The 21111-nt window shown below is 38.1% G+C and overlaps 3 protein-coding genes across 3 annotated transcripts; all 3 read right to left on the bottom strand.

Annotated features, from left to right (window-relative positions):
• Positions 1 to 334: 334 nt before the first annotated feature.
• LOC109977361 (extracellular calcium-sensing receptor-like) lies at positions 335 to 4803 on the bottom strand. Its single transcript, XM_065960529.1, has 12 exons — positions 4766 to 4803; positions 4458 to 4661; positions 3873 to 4111; positions 3667 to 3758; positions 3348 to 3527; positions 3035 to 3223; positions 2431 to 2934; positions 2133 to 2342; positions 1882 to 2005; positions 1600 to 1793; positions 1232 to 1513; positions 335 to 1111 (listed from the first exon to the last, which is right to left on the bottom strand). The coding sequence occupies exons 1-12, from the start codon at positions 4801 to 4803 to the stop codon at positions 689 to 691; spliced, it is 2679 nt and encodes an 892-aa protein (XP_065816601.1). The 3' UTR covers positions 335 to 688.
• A 3269-nt stretch (positions 4804 to 8072) lies between these two features.
• On the bottom strand, positions 8073 to 11901 carry LOC109998894 (extracellular calcium-sensing receptor-like). Its single transcript, XM_065960528.1, has 9 exons — positions 11684 to 11901; positions 11478 to 11569; positions 11161 to 11340; positions 10827 to 11036; positions 10175 to 10735; positions 9682 to 9817; positions 9400 to 9593; positions 9033 to 9314; positions 8073 to 8912 (listed from the first exon to the last, which is right to left on the bottom strand). The coding sequence occupies exons 1-9, from the start codon at positions 11886 to 11888 to the stop codon at positions 8490 to 8492; spliced, it is 2283 nt and encodes a 760-aa protein (XP_065816600.1). The 5' UTR covers positions 11889 to 11901; the 3' UTR covers positions 8073 to 8489.
• Positions 11902 to 15810: 3909 nt separating this feature from the next.
• On the bottom strand, positions 15811 to 19621 carry LOC109977764 (extracellular calcium-sensing receptor-like). The gene is made up of 10 exons (XM_065960526.1): positions 19417 to 19621; positions 19211 to 19302; positions 18894 to 19073; positions 18580 to 18768; positions 17962 to 18465; positions 17664 to 17873; positions 17412 to 17535; positions 17130 to 17323; positions 16763 to 17044; positions 15811 to 16642 (listed from the first exon to the last, which is right to left on the bottom strand). The coding sequence occupies exons 1-10, from the start codon at positions 19619 to 19621 to the stop codon at positions 16220 to 16222; spliced, it is 2403 nt and encodes an 800-aa protein (XP_065816598.1). The 3' UTR covers positions 15811 to 16219.
• Between the last annotated feature and the right edge of the window lie 1490 nt (positions 19622 to 21111).

The following is a 21111-nucleotide window of genomic DNA, read 5'->3' as shown; positions in this document are numbered from 1 at the left end:
GGTTAAATAATATTAACATATCTCAAACTAACATCAGTAGGCCTATATTATTTATGATCTAAAGAGGTATATAAACAAGCAGTAGTTAAAGTAATCTGTTATTGATGTGATTTTAATGTTATGCTTTATTATTGAAACAATTCAGAAGAAAACTTTTTCTAAGAGCAATTATATTTAGTGTATTTGTGTAAATAGGAACATGTGACAGTAAATGCTGTGAAACAAATGGGTGTTTCTTGTTACGTTTACAATGATGGGATTGAAAAAAGTCAGTATATAATGTTAGATTATCAAATCTGTTTAATTAAACAAGTAAACAGTGACAATTGGGGGATGCCCTGCAACATACATTTATTTCTGAAATAAAACATTGGCAATGGTATAAGATTTGATCAAATCTAAGACTTGAACACACAAAATATTACAGCAAACAGTAACAGAAAAATCCAGACTCACCAGTTAAATCTAGAAAACTAAAAGAGAGGAAATCACTTAAATTTTGACTGAACATGCATGGGTTGATTACAAACTATTATTGCATTCTATTCAGTTTGTTACTAATGATATATTTCTGTCTGATCTGTTCTTGGAATCAGGACATTGCCCTAGGATTGGAAGACCAATGGGCTCTCCCCACAGAGAAACATCTAACTTCCAGTTAAGGAAGTTTACATTTAAGCCAGATCAACTATCTTGCCATTAGCTGTTTCTTTGTGTTTTTCTCTGGCCTCAAAAGAATAATGAAACATTTGGGGGCAAATATGCAAAGCAGTAAACCATAGCTGGAGGCCAAGATGGCAAAGACTTCTACAGCCACAACATATTTTCCAGGAGAGCTAACATAAGCAGGAACAAAAGCTACCCATACTGCACAGAATATCAGCATGCTGAAGGTGATCAGTTTGGCCTCATTGAAGTTGTCAGGAAGATTCCGAGCGAGAAAAGCCAAGAGGAGGCAGGTGCAGGCCAGCAGGCCAATGTAGCCAAGAACCAGAGAGAAGCCCACCAGGGAACCCATGGCACACTCTAGTGTGACCTTTGATCCTTGGAAACCCAGATCACGTCGAGGCACTGGAGGACTGATGGACAACCATGTGGCACAGATAATAACCTGAAAGAAAGGAAACACATTTCAGTGTTATACATCTATACTTAAAAAGTAAGTAATTACTAATGCATATTAATTAAATTGTTATATTCATTTAATTAAGAAAATGCTACCAAACCACACCTGTATACAGGTGAAGAGAAAGACACTCCCTCTCTGTTGAACAGGACCAAACCACTTCATCAAGGTTTCAGCACCAGGCCGAGCTGAGTGGAAAACAGCAAGCACTACGAGGGTTTTAACCAGAAGGCAGGAAACACAAAGTACAAAGCTGATCCCAAAGGCTGCCTGCTGAAACCGACAGGACCAGACTGATGGACGACCAACGAACACCAGTGAGCACAGGAAGCAGAGCTTCAGGGACAGAAGAAGCAGGAAGCTGAGTTCTGAATTGTTGGCTCGTACCTAATAGAAGAGTTGAGATGTATTTGTAACAACTAAGGATGTTGAAAATACAAAGTATTCTCCATTACATGAAACTGTGATCTTACCATGGGTGTTTGGCGGTTGCAAAAAAATAGAACAAACACAGCTGTTGTCACCACAACACCGGATGCAGCCACTGTTGTCAGAGTGATGCCCAATGTTTCGTTAAAGGAAAGGAAGTCCAACTGACGAGGGACGCAGGCAGTTCGTTCAACATTGGACCAGAACTCAGATGGACATCCCTCACAATTAAGAGAACCTGGAAGAGAAAAAAGCTAATGAAACACAAAGAATCAAAGAAAGTTTACAACACAAGTTTGTGTCAAATTTAGGGCAGATTTCCTCACCAGTTTCATTGCTTATTTCCCCCTCAGTGCATGGGATACAGTCAAAGCAGCAGAGAGGCTCTCCTTTCCTGTTGGCCTTTCGGGTACCTGGAGGGCAGCTCTCACTGCACACTGAAAAAGGAACCTTGACAAAAAACTTTAATTTAAAAAAATAATATTCTTAATGGTACAAATGTATAAACTGACTATGAGATTCATTTCAACAGAGAATTTGAAAGTAAACTTTAGACCACTTGTTGCTTCGTAACAACCTGACTGGATCCTGAGCTCCACTGCACAGCTGACTCATTAAGATGGAGATTAAACCCATCCACACGACCAACCAAGACAAGTTTGAGTTGCCCCTCTGGTTGTTTCTGCCAATTGACGAGGTCATACATTGCTGGAATGTCAGCACCTTGGAAGTAAAACCTTTCCCCATGTGGTGTGGTGATGTTCACTTTGTTCAATTGCTGTAACAGCTGAAAATATCAAGTGTTGAAGAAACGGTTAAAAATGTTGTGAATTATAAGGTGAATTATAAGATGGTACATTGATAGAAGTTTTCACCTCTATGTGTTTGATGTTTTTCTGAAAGGTGCATGTATGGGTATTACAGGAGAGAAGGCTATGAAGGGCATGGGCAGCAGCATAAATGGCAAGGTAGACATTATATGCCACCCTTAGCTGAGAGGTATCAGTAAAGTGATTTTCCACGTTCTCCAGGGACTCTGTTCCACTGCAGAGTGGTGGTGAAATTTTCTGAGGAGGAACGTTATCAGTTGAGGAAGCAGAAACATTTGTGAGGTAGTCAGACCTTGGAATGAGGGATGAAGAGAAATAGGAAGAAAGAGGACTGCATCCAAATTCCTTTTGCCAGAATTCTCTTAAGAAAATATCATTAGGACGACGAATTGGATGCAAACTTCTGAGATAATTTTCAAATCCAGGTATAGTTGAACTACGAATGGCCACACCAAGAACACCATTTGTTACTTTAGAGATGGTTTGATCTTGGAGAAGATCATCACTGGTACTCCAAGCCTCACTTGCCAGGAACTGTCTGTCAGTCACCTATGAATGACATTATTTTTATAATACAAATATGTATATATATATCTTTGTATTTATAATAAACCTTTTCAAAAAACACATTTCCATGCTGTTTGCCCACATTTCTCTTGGCCAGTTCCAGAAGCAGTTTCTTTACTTCAGTATACCAGCAGAAGATCAGAATCACCCTCGCAGTCGAAGCTTGAATTGTAAGTGCTGCACGTTTTGCATCAGTCACAATAGTTTCTGTCTTGAGGGTCTCAATGAATTCCAAACACACTCCTTTCCCAAAAATCTCTTTCTGGAATACCTGAAATATAAATATTCCAAATATGTTTTTACATACTGTGTATGCCAACTGTGCATTAAATAAGATACATGATATAGTATTTATAGCAATGCATAGTGCAATAACACAAAGACATACTGTGCACCTGTATTGCAAGCTGACCATAATCATTGTTTTCCACCACTGCTCCTATCCATGTCCAGTGGAAGCGAATGGCCAATTGTGCCATGGCCCATGCTTGGTAAACATCACTGGGAATTGTTCTGAAGAAAGTAGGATATTTAAGCCTGTCACTAAGGCAGGGGCAGCTTGCCAGGTAGCTGATCTAAACAAAAAGACACACAAATGTTGATTTTTTCCTTTTTACAAGAAAGATTCCATTTTATGTTTCTATCAGAATCTTTATGTAGATTTTGTAAACATACGATTATGTAGAGGTTTATTTTTGAGGTAATGAAACTTACAACTGGTACATAGAGAGGCCCCAGGGTGCTGGACATCATTATGCCTGTTGTAGAGGATGCAGCACCAATGATCATCGGTACAGGCAGACCACCTTAATGCATTTGGGCTCATGATTACATAGGGAAGCATTTTTTACCACATTTAATCATCTTTTGGTTTTGTGGAGGTAAGATATTTCAACTGAATACTAAATGATATCACGTACCTGCTCTCACTACAGGTTGTTCATTAGATTCAATAGGACCTGCAAAGGCTGTCAAGTTGCAGCTGTGTGTGTCTCCTCCAACCAATGACATTGCACCTTGCAGAGCCCACGGGTACAGGGAACAGCTATCACGTATACGGTAACCCAGCTTCACTCCTGGTAGTAGGGTGTTGTTTCGATTGATTTCCTCCACAGCAAACACCATAGCATAAGAGTATTTTAACGGCTCCAGTTCTAAGCTGAGACCATAGGAGAGAGAGGAGAGCAGAATGTATTAACTTCAACAACAATCAGGACACAAGTCTGTCTAAAAACGTGAACAAGCAACATGAATTACCTAGGATAAAATCTATTAAAGTAATTGTAAAATAATTCAAGTGGGCTCTTCAACTATTGTAACAGGTGATAAAACTTTTAAAGTATCACAAACATTGCATTAATTCCTGGATCTGCAGAATTAAATATGTCTGCAGACTAAAATAAGACTCCGGGAAAAAATGTAAAAAATACAATGTGCAGTCACATAATGAATACTCAGTCACACACCAAACATTTAACAAAACTATATGTAGTTATTAAGCTCACCCAGTACAAGGTTCATAATGTGGTTTCTTTGTGTAGTCCTCATCTACAGTTGAAGGTATGTGATACAGGTTAAAAAGTCCACCGATAATCACATCTCCATCCTGGATTAGACTCTTATCAGTCGGTGCACCCCAGTGGGAGCATACTGTGGCCTGAACCACATTCAGTCCTGTCTGTTGGCCCACTGCACTGAGAAGAAGAAGGCTGGAAATCAAACACATTCAAAGATTTTTAACCAATGTCAAAATATGCATAAACTGGAAGTGCAATTAGTGAATCAAACAATCAGTGAATGCAAAAGTACTAACATCCAACATGGTTCATCAAAAATAAAGATATAACGCATTTTAGGGTTTTTTAAATGGCAAGAAATGTCATAGATCCAATTTTACTTCACTGTCATATCAGTTAAATTTCAGTTTCCTGTACAGAGAAAGGACACTACATACAAAAGCATGTTTTACTTGTCTAAAAGCTTGTATCAAAAGATTAATAGCCAACTTAAATTTTGATCCCGACTTTAACATACCCCCTCTCCAAATCTAAACTAGGAATGTCTTGATGTGCATATTTATAATATGTACAAAGCCTCTTGCAAGTAAGTAAACTATGACACAAGTAGCACACCACAAAGGAGGATTCCTCTCCAGAGTGGTGGTGAGGGAAAAAACACTGCTAACAAGTGATTAGCAGATATGATGCAATAGGGAAAAGCCTCCAGGCAGCCTAAACTGTAAATAAATCTGCTTGAACATGTTCAGATAACACGCAGCATGTAGCTACCCAAAAACCTTTCAATCTAACCTATTTTTAAATCCTTGAACATTTTGAGTGAAAAAGCATATTAATGGCATTATATCTGTCCATGTTTTGGATCTCCTCAAAACTTCTAGCTAAATGTAAGTAAGTTCGAGTAATTTCAGGATACTTAAAAACAAGTGTGTGCAGTACATGTTTACATTAAAATATACCATGGTCTTCATTTAAAAATAGGTTTCTTATTTATTTGATTTGTAACATGAATTATTTAAGACTCCAAACAACAACAACATTCACATGTTCTGAATTATTGGCTCGCACCTGTTGAGACCAACTATGTGTTGGACAGACCCAGGCCCGTATCCCCATAAAGATGCCTGAATTGAGTACATTAGGAGGGAAACAAAAAAGGACATGCAAAAACAGTGATTCCCCACATCCCCTGTAGCAACTCACACCTAAGGTGTAAAGTGTGGCGGAACCTGGAACCTGTTAAAATCGGTTGATCAACCTTCAACAAATTGAACAGCAGATTAAACTTTGTATCAATCACCAGGAGAGTGATCCCAAGTAAGAGGCTTTTTTCTTGGCAGAAATAGCTTGAGGAAATATTTCTTCAATAACAATTAATAATTGTGTTTTATCACCTGTTGTAAGCTGCTGCATTTGTTTTTTTGTTACTTAATCATCATGTTCACCTGTGTGTTTATTCAATCTGCTGTCTCAGCTCACTATCAGTAAACTGCCTTCAAAATCAGAAAGACCACTGTACCTGCTGGCAAATCAAAGTTCGACCACTGCCTTTCTGGTGTTTAAATTATAGTTACTGAACTGATCACAGAGAGTTCAAGCTGCTATAGGCCAAGCCACAGGGCTCTCCCTCTCTCTCTATCTGTCTCTCTTTTTCCGCCAATTTTCTCTCTCTCTCTCTATCACACACACAAGCACGTATGCCACATATGTTCATTTGTTTGTCGATAAACTCTTTTTGCTGTAGTTTAGTTTATGATAGTTATTTTTTTAATTGAGTTTCATTGATTGCAGTTGATGTTGCCTTGTTAAATAAATTATATTATAATTTATATTTAAAAGGCAGTTGTCTTTGATTACTGGTGTATGTGCATTGTGATAACAGATGGGTGCAAGGGCTAGTATACGGATTCACGCCTTCCATTTATTTGAATAAGGATACTTGTTAAATATTAATAATGTAGATATTTAACTAATTACAATTAAGTATGATTTGTGTTATCTGGCTGTTATTCCCTGATTCCAGGAGGGTGCCCCATTGTTGTTAATTGAAAATCATAATTTTGGTAATTTATATTCATAATGGATTAATCCTCATTATTCATATTAATAATTAAATTATAGCCAAAATTACTTCATAAAACCCCAACATAATTGGTGCCCCATGTGAGGCCCGCTATAAACCAGCCTCATCGCATTGTTTGTGCTAGGTAAAGTACTTATTTATTTATTTTTGAGAATGTACTTTCAAGCAAAGTATACATTACGTTGTGGTTTAGTTTTTGTTGTGTGTTGTTGGTGAGTTGGGTAGTATAATTACTTTGTGTTGTCCTTTTGTTGTTTAAGACAACAATTTAGCCATTTGTACAGTTGAGATAGTAACCAATGCACAGAGTAGCCAGCTGTCTGAGAGGTGCGAGTTTCCCAAATCATCAGAGGTCTTGAGGTGTTTCCAGGATAGAGTGCAGTGACAAGTTTAAAACTTAGACCAGATTTGCTCTCCTGTGGATTTTAGATTTTTTTTTTAGCTAAGCAGCTTCACTAAAAGTCATTATGAGCCACTGGGGTTCCATTTCACCAGGTAAAATTTGTGCCAAGACCCTAGGTGAGCCAGAAGCTGAGACTCCCTTTGAACAAGACCATGCAGCACTGCAAGAAACAGTTGCTGGTGTGATCCATCTATCCTTAGAGAAGATTAACAACCTCAATAGCTATTCAATTAGCATTTGTGATAGATAAAAAATAAAGGAGCTAGTTGATCATATCAAACTAGGAAACCCAAAGCATGATCCTGGATGTTGTTGGGAAGCTCCTCCTTCTTGCTCAACACATGTCCTTTCTGCAGCTAAGCCAGCTACAACTGGAAATAGGAACTCTGCAGGAAAAGAACAAAAGCCTGGAGAACAGTTCAATCCCTGCAGGATGAGGTCCGATCCGTACAGACAGAAAATAAAGTCGGTCATAAGCACACTTCCAATCTGCCAGGCAGAAAGTGCTGGACATGTTGGAATTGATTCAGGGGGCAGAGGTTAGCATAGAGCAATATATGTCATCAGGATATGGCTTTGATCTTGAACCAAGCCCCTTTAAAGATATACTGTTATATACTATTTTAGCCATTGTATGCAATTCACAATGAAGAACAGCAAAGAGGCTATAAAATGTAAAATCCCAAAGAAGTTCTTATTGATCCAGTAAGTGATCTATTATCTATTACATATCTGGAATCAGTCATTGTGTAGAATCCCTCCTCTGATAAAGGAAGCTGCCTATGTCAATGTACATTTTAATCAGTGTATCACAAGAAATTAAATTGGACATGACAGGCTTGGGTTAAATAATATTAACATATCTCAAACTAACATCAGTAGGCCTATATTATTTATGATCTAACGAGGTATATAAACAAGCAGTAGTTAAAGTAATCTGTCATTGATGTGATTTTAATGTTATGCTTAATTATTGAAACAATTCAGAAGAAAACTTTTTCTAAGAGCAATTATATTTAGTGTATTTGTGTAAATAGGAACATGTGACAGTAAATGCTGTGAAACAAATGGGTGTTTCTTGTTATGTTTACAATGATGGGATTCAACAAAATCAGTATATAATGTTAAATTATCAAATCTATTTAATTAAACAAGTAAACAGTGACAATTGGGGGATGCCCTGCAACATACATTTATTTCTGAAATAAAACATTGCCAATGGTATAAGATTTAATCAAATCTAAGAGTTGAACACAAAACATATTACAGCAAACAGTAACAGAAAAATTCGGACTCACCAGTTAAATCTAGAAAACTAAAAGAGAGGAAATCACTTAAATTTTGACTGAACATGTACGGGTTGATTACTAACTATTATTGCATTCTATTCAGTTTGTTACTAATGATATATTTCTGTCTGATCTGTTCTTGGAATCAGGACATTACCGTAGGATTGGAAGACCAATGGACTCTCACCACAGAGAAACATCTAACTTCTAATTAAGGGTCTATGTTTACATTTAAGCCAGATCAACTATCTGGCCATTAGCTGTTTCTTTGTGTTTTTCTCTGGCCTCAAAAGAATAATGAAACATTTGGGGGCAAATATGCAAAGCAGTAAACCATAGCTGGAGGCCAAGATGGAAAAGATTTCTACAGCCACAACATATTTTCCAGGAGAGCTAATATAAGCAGGAACAAAAGCTACCCATACTGCACAGAATATCAGCATGCTGAAGGTGATCAGTTTGGCCTCATTGAAGTTGTCAGGAAGATTCCGAGCGAGAAAAGCCAAGAGGAGGCAGGTGCAGGCCAGCAGGCCAATGTAGCCAAGAACCAGAGAGAAGCCCACCAGGGAACCCATGGCACACTCTAGTCTGACCTTTGATCCTTGGAAACCCAGATCACGTCGAGGCACTGGAGGACTGATGGACAACCATGTGGCACAGATAATAACCTGAAAGAAAGGAAACACATTTCAATGTTATAAATAAATACTTAAAAAGTAAGTAATTACTAATGCATATTAATTAAATTGTTATATTCATTTAATTAAGAAAATGCTACCAAACCACACCTGTATACAGGTGAAGAGAAAGACACTCCCTCTCTGTTGAACAGGTCCAAACCACTTCATCAAGGTTTCAGCACCAGGCCGAGCTGAGCGGAAAACAGCAAGCACTACGAGGGTTTTAACCAGAAGGCAGGAAACACAAAGTGCAAAGCTGATCCCAAAGGCTGCCTGCTGAAACCGACAGGACCAGACAGATGGACGACCAATGAACACGAGTGAGCACAGAAAGCAGAGCTTCAGGGACAGAAGAAGCAGGAAGCTGAGTTCTGAGTTGTTGGCTCGTACCTAAAAAAGAGTTGAGATGTATTTGTAAAAACTAAGGATATTGAAAATACAAAGTATTCTCCATTACATGAAACTGTGATCTTACCATGGGTGTTTGGCGGTTGCAAAAAAATAGAACAAACACAGCTGTTGTCACCACAACACCGGATGCAGCCACTGTTGTCAGAGTGATGCCCAATGTTTCGTTAAAGGAAAGGAAGTCCAACTGACGAGGGACGCAGGCAGTTCGTTCAACATTGGACCAGAACTCAGATGGACATCCCTCACAATTAAGAGAACCTGGAAGAGAAAAAAGCTAATGAAACACAAAGAATCAAAGAAAGTTTACAACACAAGTTTGTGTCAAATTTAGGGCAGATTTCCTCACCAGTTTCATTGCTTATTTCACCCTCTATGCATGGGATACAGTCAAAGCAGCAGAGAGGCTCTCCTTTCCTGTTGGCCTTTCGGGTACCTGGAGGGCAGCTCTCACTGCACACTGAAAAAGGAACCTTGACAAAAAACTTTAATTTAAAAATATATATATTCTCATTGGTAAAAATCTAGAAACTGACTATTAGATTCATTTCAACAGAAAATTTGAAAGTAGACTTTAGACCACTTGTTGCTTCGTAACAACCTGACTGGATCCTGAGCTCCACTGCACAGCTGACTCATTAAGATGGATGTTAAACCCATCCACACGACCAACCAAGACAAGTTCAAGTTGCCCCTCTGGTTGTTTCTGCCAATTGACGAGGTCATACATTGCTGGAATGTCAGCACCTTGGAAGGAAAACCTTTCCCCATGTGGTGTGGTGATGTTCACTTTGTTCAATTGCTGTAATAGCTGAAAATATCAAGTGTTGAAGAAACGGTTAAAAACGTTGTGAATTATAAGGTGAATTATAAGATGGTACATTGATAGAAGTTTTCACCTCTATGTGTTTGATGTTTTTCTGAAAGGTGCATGTATGGGTATTACAGGAGAGAAGGCTATGAAGGGCATGGGCAGCAGCATAAACGGCAAGGTAGACATTATATGCCACCCTTAGCTGAGAGGTATCAGTAAAGTGATTTTCCACGTTCTCCAGGGACTCTGTTCCACTGCAGAGTGATGGTGAAATTTTCTGAGGAGGAATGTTATCAGTTGAGGAAGCAGAAACATTTGTGAGGTAGTCAGACCTTGGAATGAGGGATGAAGAGAAATAGGAAGAAAGAGGACTGCATCCAAATTCCTTTTGCCAGAATTCTCTTAAGAAAACATCATTAGGACGACGAATTGGATGCAAACTTCTGAGATAATTTTCAAATCCAGGTATAGTTGAACTACGAATGGCCACACCAAGAACACCATTTGCGACTTTAGAGATGGTTTGATCTTGGAGAAGATCATCACTGGTACTCCAAGCCTCACTTGCCAGGAACTGTCTGTCAGTCACCTACGAATGACATTATTTTTATAATATATATTTATATATATATCTTTGTATATATATCTTTGTTTTTAAAATAAACCTTTTCAAAAAACACATTTCCATGCTGTCTGCCCACATTTCTCTTGACCAGTTCCAGAAGCAGTTTCTTTACTTCAGTATACCAGCAGAAGATCAGAATCACCCTCGCAGTCGAAGCTTGAATTGTGAGTGCTGCACGTTTTGCATCAGTCACAATAGTTTCTCTCTTGATGGTCTCAATGAATTCCAAACACACTCCTTTCCCAAAAATCTCTTTCTGGAATACCTGAAATATAAATATTCCAAATATGTTTTTACATACTGTGTATGCCAACTGTGCTTTAAATGAGATACATGAGAGAGTATTTATAGCAATGCATAGTAAAATAACACAAAGACATACTGGGCACCTGTATTGCAAGCTGACCATAATCATTGTTTGCCACCACTGCTCCTATCCATGTCCAGTGGAAGCGAATGGCCAATTGTGCCATGGCCCAAGCTTGGTAAACATCACTGGGAATTGTTCTGAAGAAATTAGGATATTTAAGCCTGTCACTAAGGCAGGGGCAGCTTGCCAGGTAGCTGATCTAAATGAAAGACACACAAATGTTGATTTTTTCTTTTTACAAGAAAGATTCTATTTTATTTTTCTATCAGAATCTTTATGGAGATTGTGTAAATATGGGATCATGAAGAGGTTTATTTTTGAAGTAATGAAACTTACAACTGGTACATAGAGAGGCCCCAGGGTGCTGGACATCATTATGCTTGTTGTAGAGGATGCAGCACCAATGATCATCGGTACAGGCAGACCACCTTAATGCATTTGGGCTCATGATTACATAGGGAAGCATTTTTTACCACATTTAATCATCTTTTGGTTTTGTGGAGGTAAGATATTTCAACTGAATACTAAATGATATCACGTACCTGCTCTCACTACAGGTTGTTCATTAGATTCAATAGGACCTGCAAAGGCTGTCAAGTTACAGCTGTGTGTGTCTCCCCCAACCAATGACATTGCACCTTGCAGAGCCCACGGGTACAGGAAACAGCTATCAAGTATACGGTAACCCAGCTTCACTCCTGGTAGAAGGGTGTTGTTTCGATTGATTTCCTCCACAGCAAACACCATGGCATAAGAGTATTTTAACGGCTCCAGTTCTAAGCTGAGACCATAAGAGAGAGAGGAGAGCAGAATGTATTAACTTCAACAACAATCAGGACACAAGGCTGTCTAAAAACATGAACAAGCAACATGAATTAACTAGGGTAAAATCTATTAAAGTAATTGTAAAATAATTAAAGTGAGCTCTTCAACTATTGTAACAGGTGATAAAACATTTAAAGTATCACAAACATTGCATTAATTCCTGGATCTGCAGAATTAAATATGTCTGCAGACTAAAATAAGACTTTAGGAAAAAATTTAAAAATACAATGTGCAGTCACATAATGAATACTCAATAACCCGCCAAACATTTAACAAAACTATATGTAGTTATTAAGCTCACCCAGTACAAGGTTCATAATGTGGTTTCTTTGTGTAATCCTCATCTTTAGTTGAAGGTATGTGATACAGGTTAAAAAGTCCACCGATAATCACATCTCCATCCTGCATTAGACTCTTATCAGTCGGTGCACCCCAGTGGGAGCATACTGTGGCCTGAACCACATTCAGTCCTGTCTGTTGGCCCACTGCACTGAGAAGAAGAAGGCTGGAAATCAAACACATTCAAAGATTTTTAACCAATGTCAAAATATGCATAAACTGGAAGTGCAATTAGTGAATCAAACAATCAATGAATGCAAAAGTACTAACAGCCAACATGGTTCATCAAAAATAAAGATATAGTGCATTTTAGGGTTTTTTAAATGGCAAGAAATATCATAGATCCAATTTTACTTCACTGTCATATCAGCTTAATTTCAGTTTCCTGCACAGAGAAAGGACACTACATACAAAAGCATGTTTTACTTGTCTAAAAGCTTGTATCAAAAGATTAATAGCCAACTTAAATTTTGATCCCAACTTTTACCCCCCCTCCAAATCTAAACTAGGGATGTCTTGATGTGCATATTTATAATATGCACAAAGCCTCTTGCAAGTAAGTAAACTATGACACAAGCAGCACACCACAAAGGAGGATTCCTCTCGAGAGTGATAGTGGGGGGGGGGGGGAACACTGCTAACAAGTGATTACCTGATATGATGCAGTAGGGAAAAGCCTCCAGGCAGCTTAAACTGTAAATAAATCTGCTTGAACATGTTCAGATAACACGCAGCTTGTAGCTACCCAAAAACCTTTCAATCTAGCCTATTTTTTAATTCCTTGAACATTTTGAGTTAAAAAGCATATTAATGGCATTATCTCTGTCCATTGCCAATTATGATTTGGATCTCCTCAAAACTTTTAGCTAAGTGTTGGTAAGTTCGAGTAATTTCAGGATACTTATAAATAATTCAGAACATTCACATGTTCTGAATCATTGGCTCGCACCTGTTGAGACCAGCCATGAGTTGGACAGACCCAGGCCCGTGAGCATAAAGATGCCTGAATTGAGTACATTAGGAGGGAAACAAAAAAGGACATGCAAAAACAATGATTCCCCACATCCCCTGTAGCAACTCACACCTAAGGTGTAAAGTGTGGGGGAACCTGGAACCTGTTAAAATTGGTTGATCAACCTTCAACAAATTGAACAGCAGATTAAACTTTGTATCAATCACCAGGAGAGTGATCCCAAGTAAGAGGCTTTTTTCTTGGCAAAAATAGCTTAAGGAAATGTTTCTTCAATAACAATTGATAATTGTGCTTTATCATCTGTTGTAAGCTGCTGCATTTGTTTTATTGTTGCTGAACCATCATGTTCACCTGTGTGTTTATTCAATCTGCTGTCTCAGCTCACTATCAGTAAACTGCCTTCAAAATCAGAAAGACCACTGTACCTGCGGGCAAATCAAAGTTCGACCATTGCCTTTCTGGTGTTTAAATTATAGTCACTGAACTGATCACAGAGAGTTCAAGCTGCTACAGGCCACGCCACATGGCTCCCTCTCTCTCTATCTGTCTCTCTTCTTCCCCCAATTTTCTCTCTCTCTCTCTCTCACACACACACAAGCACGTATGCCACGTATGTTCATTTGTTTATAGATATATTTTTTTGCTGTAGTTTAGTTTATAATAGTTATTTTTTTAATTGAGTTTCATTGATTGCAGTTGATGTTGCCTTGTTAAATAAATTATATTATAATTTATATTTAAAAGGCAGTTGTCTTTGATTACTGGTGTATGTGCACTGTGATAACAGATGGGTGCAAGGGCTAGTATACGGATTCATGCCTTCCATTTATTTGAATAAGGATACTTGTTAAATATTAATAATGTAGATATTTAACTAATTACAATTAAGTATGATTTGTGTTATCTGGCTGTTATTCCCTGATTCCAGGAGGGTGCCCCATTGTTGTTAATTGAAAATCATAATTTTATTAATTTATATTAATAATGAATTAATTCTCATTATTCATATTAATAATTAAATTATGGCCAAAATTACTTCATAATACCCCAACATAATTGGTGCCCCGCATGAGGCCCGCTATAAACCAGCCTCATCGCATTGTTTGTGCTAGGTTAAGTACTTATTTATTTATTTTTGAGAATGTACTTTCAAGCAAAGTATACATTACGTTGTGGTTTAGTTTGTGTTGTGTGTTGTTGGTGAGTTGGGTAGTATAATTACTTTGTGTTGTCCTTTTGTTGTTTAAGACATCAATTTAGCCATTTGTACAGTTGAGATAGTAACCAATGCACAGAGTAGCCAGCTGTCTGAGAGGTGTGAGTTTCCCAAATCATCAGAGGTCTTGAGGTGTTTCCAGGATAGAGTGCAGTGACAAGTTTAAAACTTAGACCAGATTTGCTCTCCTGTGGATTTTAGATTTTTTTTAGCGAAGCAGCTTCACTAAAAGCCATTATGAGCCACTGGGGTTCCATTTCACCAGGTACAATTTGTGCCAAGACCCGAGGTGAGCCAGAAGCTGAGACTACCTTTGAAAAAGACCATGCAGCACTGCAAGAAACAGTTGCTGGTGTGATCCATCTATCCTTAGATGAGATTAACAACCTCAATAGCTATTCAATTAGGATTTGTGATTAATAAAATTAAAGGAGCTAGTTGATCATATCAACTATCAAACTAGGAAACCCAAAGCATGATCCTGGATGTTGTTGGGAAGCTCCTCCTACTTGCTTAACATATGTCCTAACATATGTCCTTTCTGCAGCTAAGCCAGCTGCAAGTAGAAAAAAGGAACTCTGCAGGAAAAGAACAAAAGCCTGGAGAACAGTTCAAACCCTGCAGGATGAGGTCCGATCCCTACAGACAGAAAATAAAGTTGGTCATCAGCACACTTCCAATCTGCCAGGCAGAAAGTGCTGGACGTGTTGGAATTGATTCAGGGAGCAGAGGTTAGCATAGAGCAATATATGTCATCAGCATATGGCTTTGATCTTGAACCAAGCCCCTTTAAAGATATACTGTTATATACTATTTTAGCCATTGTATGCAATTCACAATGAAGAACAGTAAAGAGGCTATAAAATGTAAAATCCCAAAGAAGTTTCTATTGATCCAGTAAATTTTCTATTATCTATTACATATCTGGAATCAGTCACTGTGTAGAATCCCTCCTCTGATAAAGGAAGCTGCCTATGTCAATGTACATTTTAATCAGTGTATCACAAGAAATGAAATTGGACATGACAGTCTTGGGTTAAATAATATTAACATATCTCAAACTAACATCAGTAGGCCTATATTATTTATGATCTAACGAGGTATATAAACAAGCAGTAGTTAAAGTAATCTGTCATTGATGTGATTTTAATGTTATGCTTAATTATTGAAACAATTCAGAAGAAAACTTTTTCTAAGAGCAATTATATTTAGTGTAATTGTGTAAATAGGAACATGTGACAGTAAATGCTGTGAAACAAATGGGTGTTTCTTGTTATGTTTACAATGATGGGATTCAACAAAATCAGTATATAATGTTAAATTATCAAATCTATTTAATTAAACAAGTAAACAGTGACAATTGGGGGATGCCCTGCAACATACATTTATTTCTGAAATAAAACATTGCCAATGGTATAAGATTTAATCAAATCTAAGACTTGAACACAAAAAATATTACAGCAAACAGTAACAGAAAAATCCGGACTCACCAGTTAAATCTAGAAAACTTAAAGAGAGGAAATCACTTAAATTTTGACTGAACATGCACGGGTTGATTACTAACTATTATTGCATTCTATTCAGTTTGTTACTAATTATATATTTCTGTCTGATCTGTTCTTGGAATCAGGACATTACCCTAGGATTGGAAGACCAATGGGCTCTCCCCACAGAGAAACATCTAACTTCCAATTCAGGGTCTATGTTTACATTTAAACAGATCAATTATCTGGCCATTAGCTGTTTCTTTGTGTTTTTCTCTGGCCTCAAAAGAATAATGAAACATTTGGGGGCAAATATGCAAAGCAGTAAACCATAGCTGGAGGCCAAGATGGCAAAGACTTCTACAGCCACAACATATTTTCCAGGAGAGCTAACATAAGCAGGAACAAAAGCTACCCATACTGCACAGAATATCAGCATGCTGAAGGTGATCAGTTTGGCCTCATTGAAGTTGTCAGGAAGATTCCGAGCAAGAAAAGCCAAGAGGAGGCAGGTGCAGGCCAGCAGGCCAATGTAGCCAAGAACCAGAGAGAAGCCCACCAGAGAATCCATGGCACACTCTAGTGTGACCTTTGATCCTTGGAAACCCAGATCACGTCGAGGCGCTGGAGGACTGATGGACAACCATGTGGCACAGATAATAACCTGAAAGAAAGGAAACACATTTCAGTGTTATACATATATACTTAAAAAGTAAGTAATTACTAATGCATATTAATTAAATTGTTATATTCATTTAATTAAGAAAATGCTACCAAACCACACCTGTATACAGGTGAAGAGAAAGACACTCCCTCTCTGTTGAACAGGACCAAACCACTTCATCAAGGTTTCAGCACCAGGCCGAGCTGAGCGGAAAACAGCAAGCACTACGAGGGTTTTAACCAGAAGGCAGGAAACACAAAGTACAAAGCTGATCCCAAAGGCTGCCTGCTGAAACCGACAGGACCAGACTGATGGACGACCAATGAACACCAGTGAGCACAGGAAGCAGAGCTTCAGGGATAGAAGAAGCAGGAAGCTGAGTTCTGAATTGTTGGCTCGTACCTAAAAAAGAGTTGAGATGTATTTGTAACAACTAAGGATGTTGAAAATACAAAGTATTCTCCATTACATGAAACTGTGATCTTACCATGGGTGTTTGGCGGTTGCAAAAAAATAGAACAAACACAGCTGTTGTCACCACAACACCGGATGCAGCCACTGTTGTCAGAGTGATGCCCAATGTTTCGTTAAAGGAAAGGAAGTCCAACTGACGAGGGACGCAGGCAGTTTGCATAACATTGGACCAGAACTCAGATGGACATCGCTGACAATTTAGAGAACCTGGAAGAAAAAAAAGCTAATGAAACACAAAGAATCAAAGAAAGTTTACAACACAAGTTTGTGTCAAATTTAGGGCAGATTTCCTCACCAGTTTCATTGCTTATTTCCCCCTCAGTGCATGGGATACAGTCAAAGCAGCAGAGAGGCTCTCCTTTCCTGTTGGCCTTTCGGGTACCTGGAGGGCAGCTCTCACTGCACACTGAAAAAGGAACCTTGACAAAAAACTTTAATTTAAAAATATATATATTCTCATTGGTACAAATCTAGAAACTGACTATTAGATTCATTTCAACAGAAAATTTGGAAGTAAACTTTAGACCACTTGTTGCTTCGTAACAACCTGACTGGATCCTGAGCTCCACTGCACAGCTGACTCATTAAGATGGAGGTTAAACCCATCCACACGACCAACCAAGACAAGTTTGAGTTGCCCCTCTGGTTGTTTCTGCCAGTTAACGAGGTCATACATTGCTGCAATGTCAGCACCTTGGAAGTAAAACCTTTCCCCATGTGGTGTGGTGATGTTCACTTTGTTCAATTGCTGTAATAGCTGAAAATATCAAGTGTTGAAGAAACGGTTAAAAAAGTTGTGAGTTATAAGGTGAATTATAAGATGGTACATTGATAGAAGTTTTCACCTCTATGTGTTTGATGTTTTTCTGAAAGGTGCATGTATGGGTATTACAGGAGAGAAGGCTATGAAGGGCATGGGCAGCAGCATAAACGGCAAGGTAGACATTATATGCCACCCTTAGCTGAGAGGTATCAGTAAAGTGATTTTCCACGTTCTCCAGGGACTCTGTTCCACTGCAGAGTGGTGGTGAAATTTTCTGAGGAGGAACGTTATCAGTTGAGGAAGCAGAAACATTTGTGAGGTACTCAGACCTTGGAATGAGGGATGAAGAGAAATAGGAAGAAAGAGGACTGCATCCAAATTCCTTTTGCCAGAATTCTCTTAAGAAAACATCATTAGGACGACGAATTGGATGCAAACTTCTGAGATAATTTTCAAATCCAGGTATAGTTGAACTACGAATGGCCACACCAAGAACACCATTTGTTACTTTAGAGATGGTTTGATCTTGGAGAAGATCATCACTGGTACTCCAAGCCTCACTTGCCAGGAACTGTCTGTCAGTCACCTACGAATGACATTATTTTTATAATATATATATATATATATATATATGTATATATATATCTTTGTTTTTAAAATAAACCTTTTCAAAAAACACATTTCCATGCTGTCTGCCCACATTTCTCTTGGCCAGTTCCAGAAGCAGTTTCTTTACTTCAGTATACCAGCAGAAGATCAGAATCACCCTCGCAGTCGAAGCTTGAATTGTGAGTGCTGCACGTTTTGCATCAGTCACAATAGTTTCTGTCTTGAGGGTCTCAATGAATTCCAAACACACTCCTTTCCCAAAAATCTCTTTCTGGAATACCTGAAATATAAATATTCCAAATATTTTTTTACATTCTTTGTATGTCAACTGTGCTTTAAATGAGATACATGATATAGTATTTATAACAATGCATAGTGCAAAAAACACAAAGACATACTGTGCACCTGTATTGCAAGCTGACCATAATCATTGTTTGACACCACTGCTCCTATCCATGTCCAGTGGAAGCGAATGGCCAATTGTGCCATGGCCCAAGCTTGGTAAACATCACTGGGAATTGTTCTGAAGAAATTAGGATATTTAAGCCTGTCACTAAGGCAGGGGCAGCTTGACAGGTAGCTGATCTAAAAGAAGGACACACAAATATTGATCATTTCTTTTTACAAGAAAGATTCCATTTTATTTTTCTATCAGAATCTTTATGTAGATTGTGTAAACATACGATTATGAAGAGGTTTATTTTTGAGGTAATGAAACTTACAACTGGTACATAGAGAGGCCCCAGGGTGCTGGACATCATTATGCCTGTTGTAGAGGATGCAGCACCAATGATCATCGGTACAGGCAGACCACCTTAATGCATTTGGGCTCATGATTACATAGGGAAGCATTTTTTACCACATTTAATCATCTTTTGGTTTTGTGGAGGTAAGATATTTCAACTGAATACTAAATGATATCACGTACCTGCTCTCACTACAGGTTGTTCATTAGATTCAATAGGACCTGCAAAGGCTGTCAAGTTACAGCTGTGTGTGTCTCCTCCAACCAATGACATTGCACCTTGCAGAGCCCACGGGTACAGGGTACAGCTATCAAGTATACGGTAACCCAGCTTCACTCCTGGTAGCAGGGTGTTGTTTCGATTGATTTCCTCCACAGCAAACACCATGGCATAAGAGTATTTTAACGGCTCCAGTTCTAAGCTGAGACCATAAGAGAGAGAGGAGAGCAGAATGTATTAACTTCAACAACAATCAGGACACAAGGCTGTCTAAAAACATTAACAAGCAACATGAATTAACTAGGGTAAAATCTATTAAAGTAATTGTAAAATAATTAAAGTGAGCTCTTCAACTATTTTAACAGGTGATAAAACTTTTAAAGTATCACAAAAATTGAGTTAATTCCTGGATCTGCAGAATTAAATTTGTCTGCAGACTAAAATAAGACTTTAGGAAAAAATTTAAAAAATACAATGTGCAATCACATAATGAATACTCAGTAACCCGCCAAACATTTAACAAAACTATATGTAGTTATTAAGCTCACCCAGTACAAGGTTCATAATGTGGTTTCTTTGTGTAGTCCTCATCTACAGTTGAAGGTATGTGATACAGGTTAAAAAGTCCACCGATAATCACATCCCCATCCTGGATTAGACTCTTATCAGTCGGTGCACCCCAGTGGGAGCATACTGTGGCCTGAACCACATTCAGTCCTGTCTGTTGGCCCACTGCACTGAGAAGAAGAAGGCTGGAAATCAAACACATTCAAAGATTTTTAACCAATGTCAAAATATGCATAAACTGGAAGTGCAATTAGTGAATCAAACAATCAGTGAATGCAAAAGTACTAACAGCCAACATGGTTCATCAAAAATAAAGATATAGTGCATTTTAGGGTTTTTTAAATGGCAAGAAATATCATAGATCCAATTTTACTTCACTGTCATATCAGTTTAATTTCAGTTTCCTGCACAGAGAAAGGACACTACATACAAAAGCATGTTTTACTTGTCTAAAAGCTTGTATCAAAAGATTAATAGCCAACTTAAATTTTGATCCCGACTTTAACATACCCCCCCTCCAAATCTAAACTAGGAATGTCTTGATGTGCAAATTTATAATAAGTACAAAGCCTCTTGCAAGTAAGTAAACTATGACACAAGCAGCACACCACAAAGGAGGATTCCTCTCCAGAGTGATGGTGGGGAAAAAACACTGCTAACAAGTGATTAGCAGATATGATGCAGTAGGGAAAAGCCTCCAGGCACCCTAAACTGTAAATAAATCTGCTTGAACATGTTCAGATAACACACAGCTTGTAGCTACCCAAAAACCTTTCAATCTAGCTTGTTTTTAATTCCTTGAAAATTTTGAGTGAAAAAGCATATTAATGGCATTGTCTCTGTCCATTGCCAATTATGTTTTAGATCTCCTCAAAACTTTTAGCTAAGTGTAAGTAAGTTCGAGTAATTTCAGGATACTTAAAAACAAGTGTGTGCAGTACATGTTTACATTAAAAAATACCATGTTCTTCATACAAAAATAGGTTTCTTATTTATTTGATTTGTAACAGGAATTATTTGAGACTCCAAACAACAACAATATTCACATGTTCTGAATTATTGGCTCGCACCTGTTGGGACCAGCTATGTGT

Source organism: Labrus bergylta, chromosome 11 (assembly GCF_963930695.1).
Source record: "Labrus bergylta chromosome 11, fLabBer1.1, whole genome shotgun sequence".
Taxonomy (NCBI): domain Eukaryota; kingdom Metazoa; phylum Chordata; class Actinopteri; order Labriformes; family Labridae; genus Labrus; species Labrus bergylta.
This window is presented reverse-complemented; position numbering and strand designations above follow the sequence as displayed.

Excerpts from the sequence above, each read along its gene's own strand:
- LOC109977764 (XM_065960526.1), bottom strand. The coding sequence starts at position 19,621 with ATGGTGTTTGCTGTGGAGGAAATCAATCGAAACAACACCCTGCTACCA. Across the intron at positions 17,536-17,663 it reads GGAGCTCAGGATCCAGTCAG|GTTCCTTTTTCAGTGTGCAG; the intron begins GTTGTTACGAAG and ends TTTTTTGTCAAG. Across the intron at positions 17,324-17,411 it reads GGAAATAAGCAATGAAACTG|GTTCTCTAAATTGTCAGCGA; the intron begins GTGAGGAAATCT and ends TTTTTCTTCCAG.
- LOC109998894 (XM_065960528.1), bottom strand. The coding sequence starts at position 11,888 with ATGGTGTTTGCTGTGGAGGAAATCAATCGAAACAACACCCTTCTACCA. Across the intron at positions 11,570-11,683 it reads ACAACCTGTAGTGAGAGCAG|GTGGTCTGCCTGTACCGATG; the intron begins GTACGTGATATC and ends AAATGCATTAAG. Across the intron at positions 9,594-9,681 it reads TGAAATAAGCAATGAAACTG|GTTCTCTTAATTGTGAGGGA; the intron begins GTGAGGAAATCT and ends TTTCTCTTCCAG.
- LOC109977361 (XM_065960529.1), bottom strand. The coding sequence starts at position 4,803 with ATGCGTTATATCTTTATTTTTGATGAACCATGTTGGAT. Across the intron at positions 2,935-3,034 it reads TGGAACTGGCCAAGAGAAAT|GTGACTGACAGACAGTTCCT; the intron begins GTGGGCAAACAG and ends TGTCATTCATAG. Across the intron at positions 2,343-2,430 it reads AAAACATCAAACACATAGAG|CTGTTACAGCAATTGAACAA; the intron begins GTGAAAACTTCT and ends TGATATTTTCAG.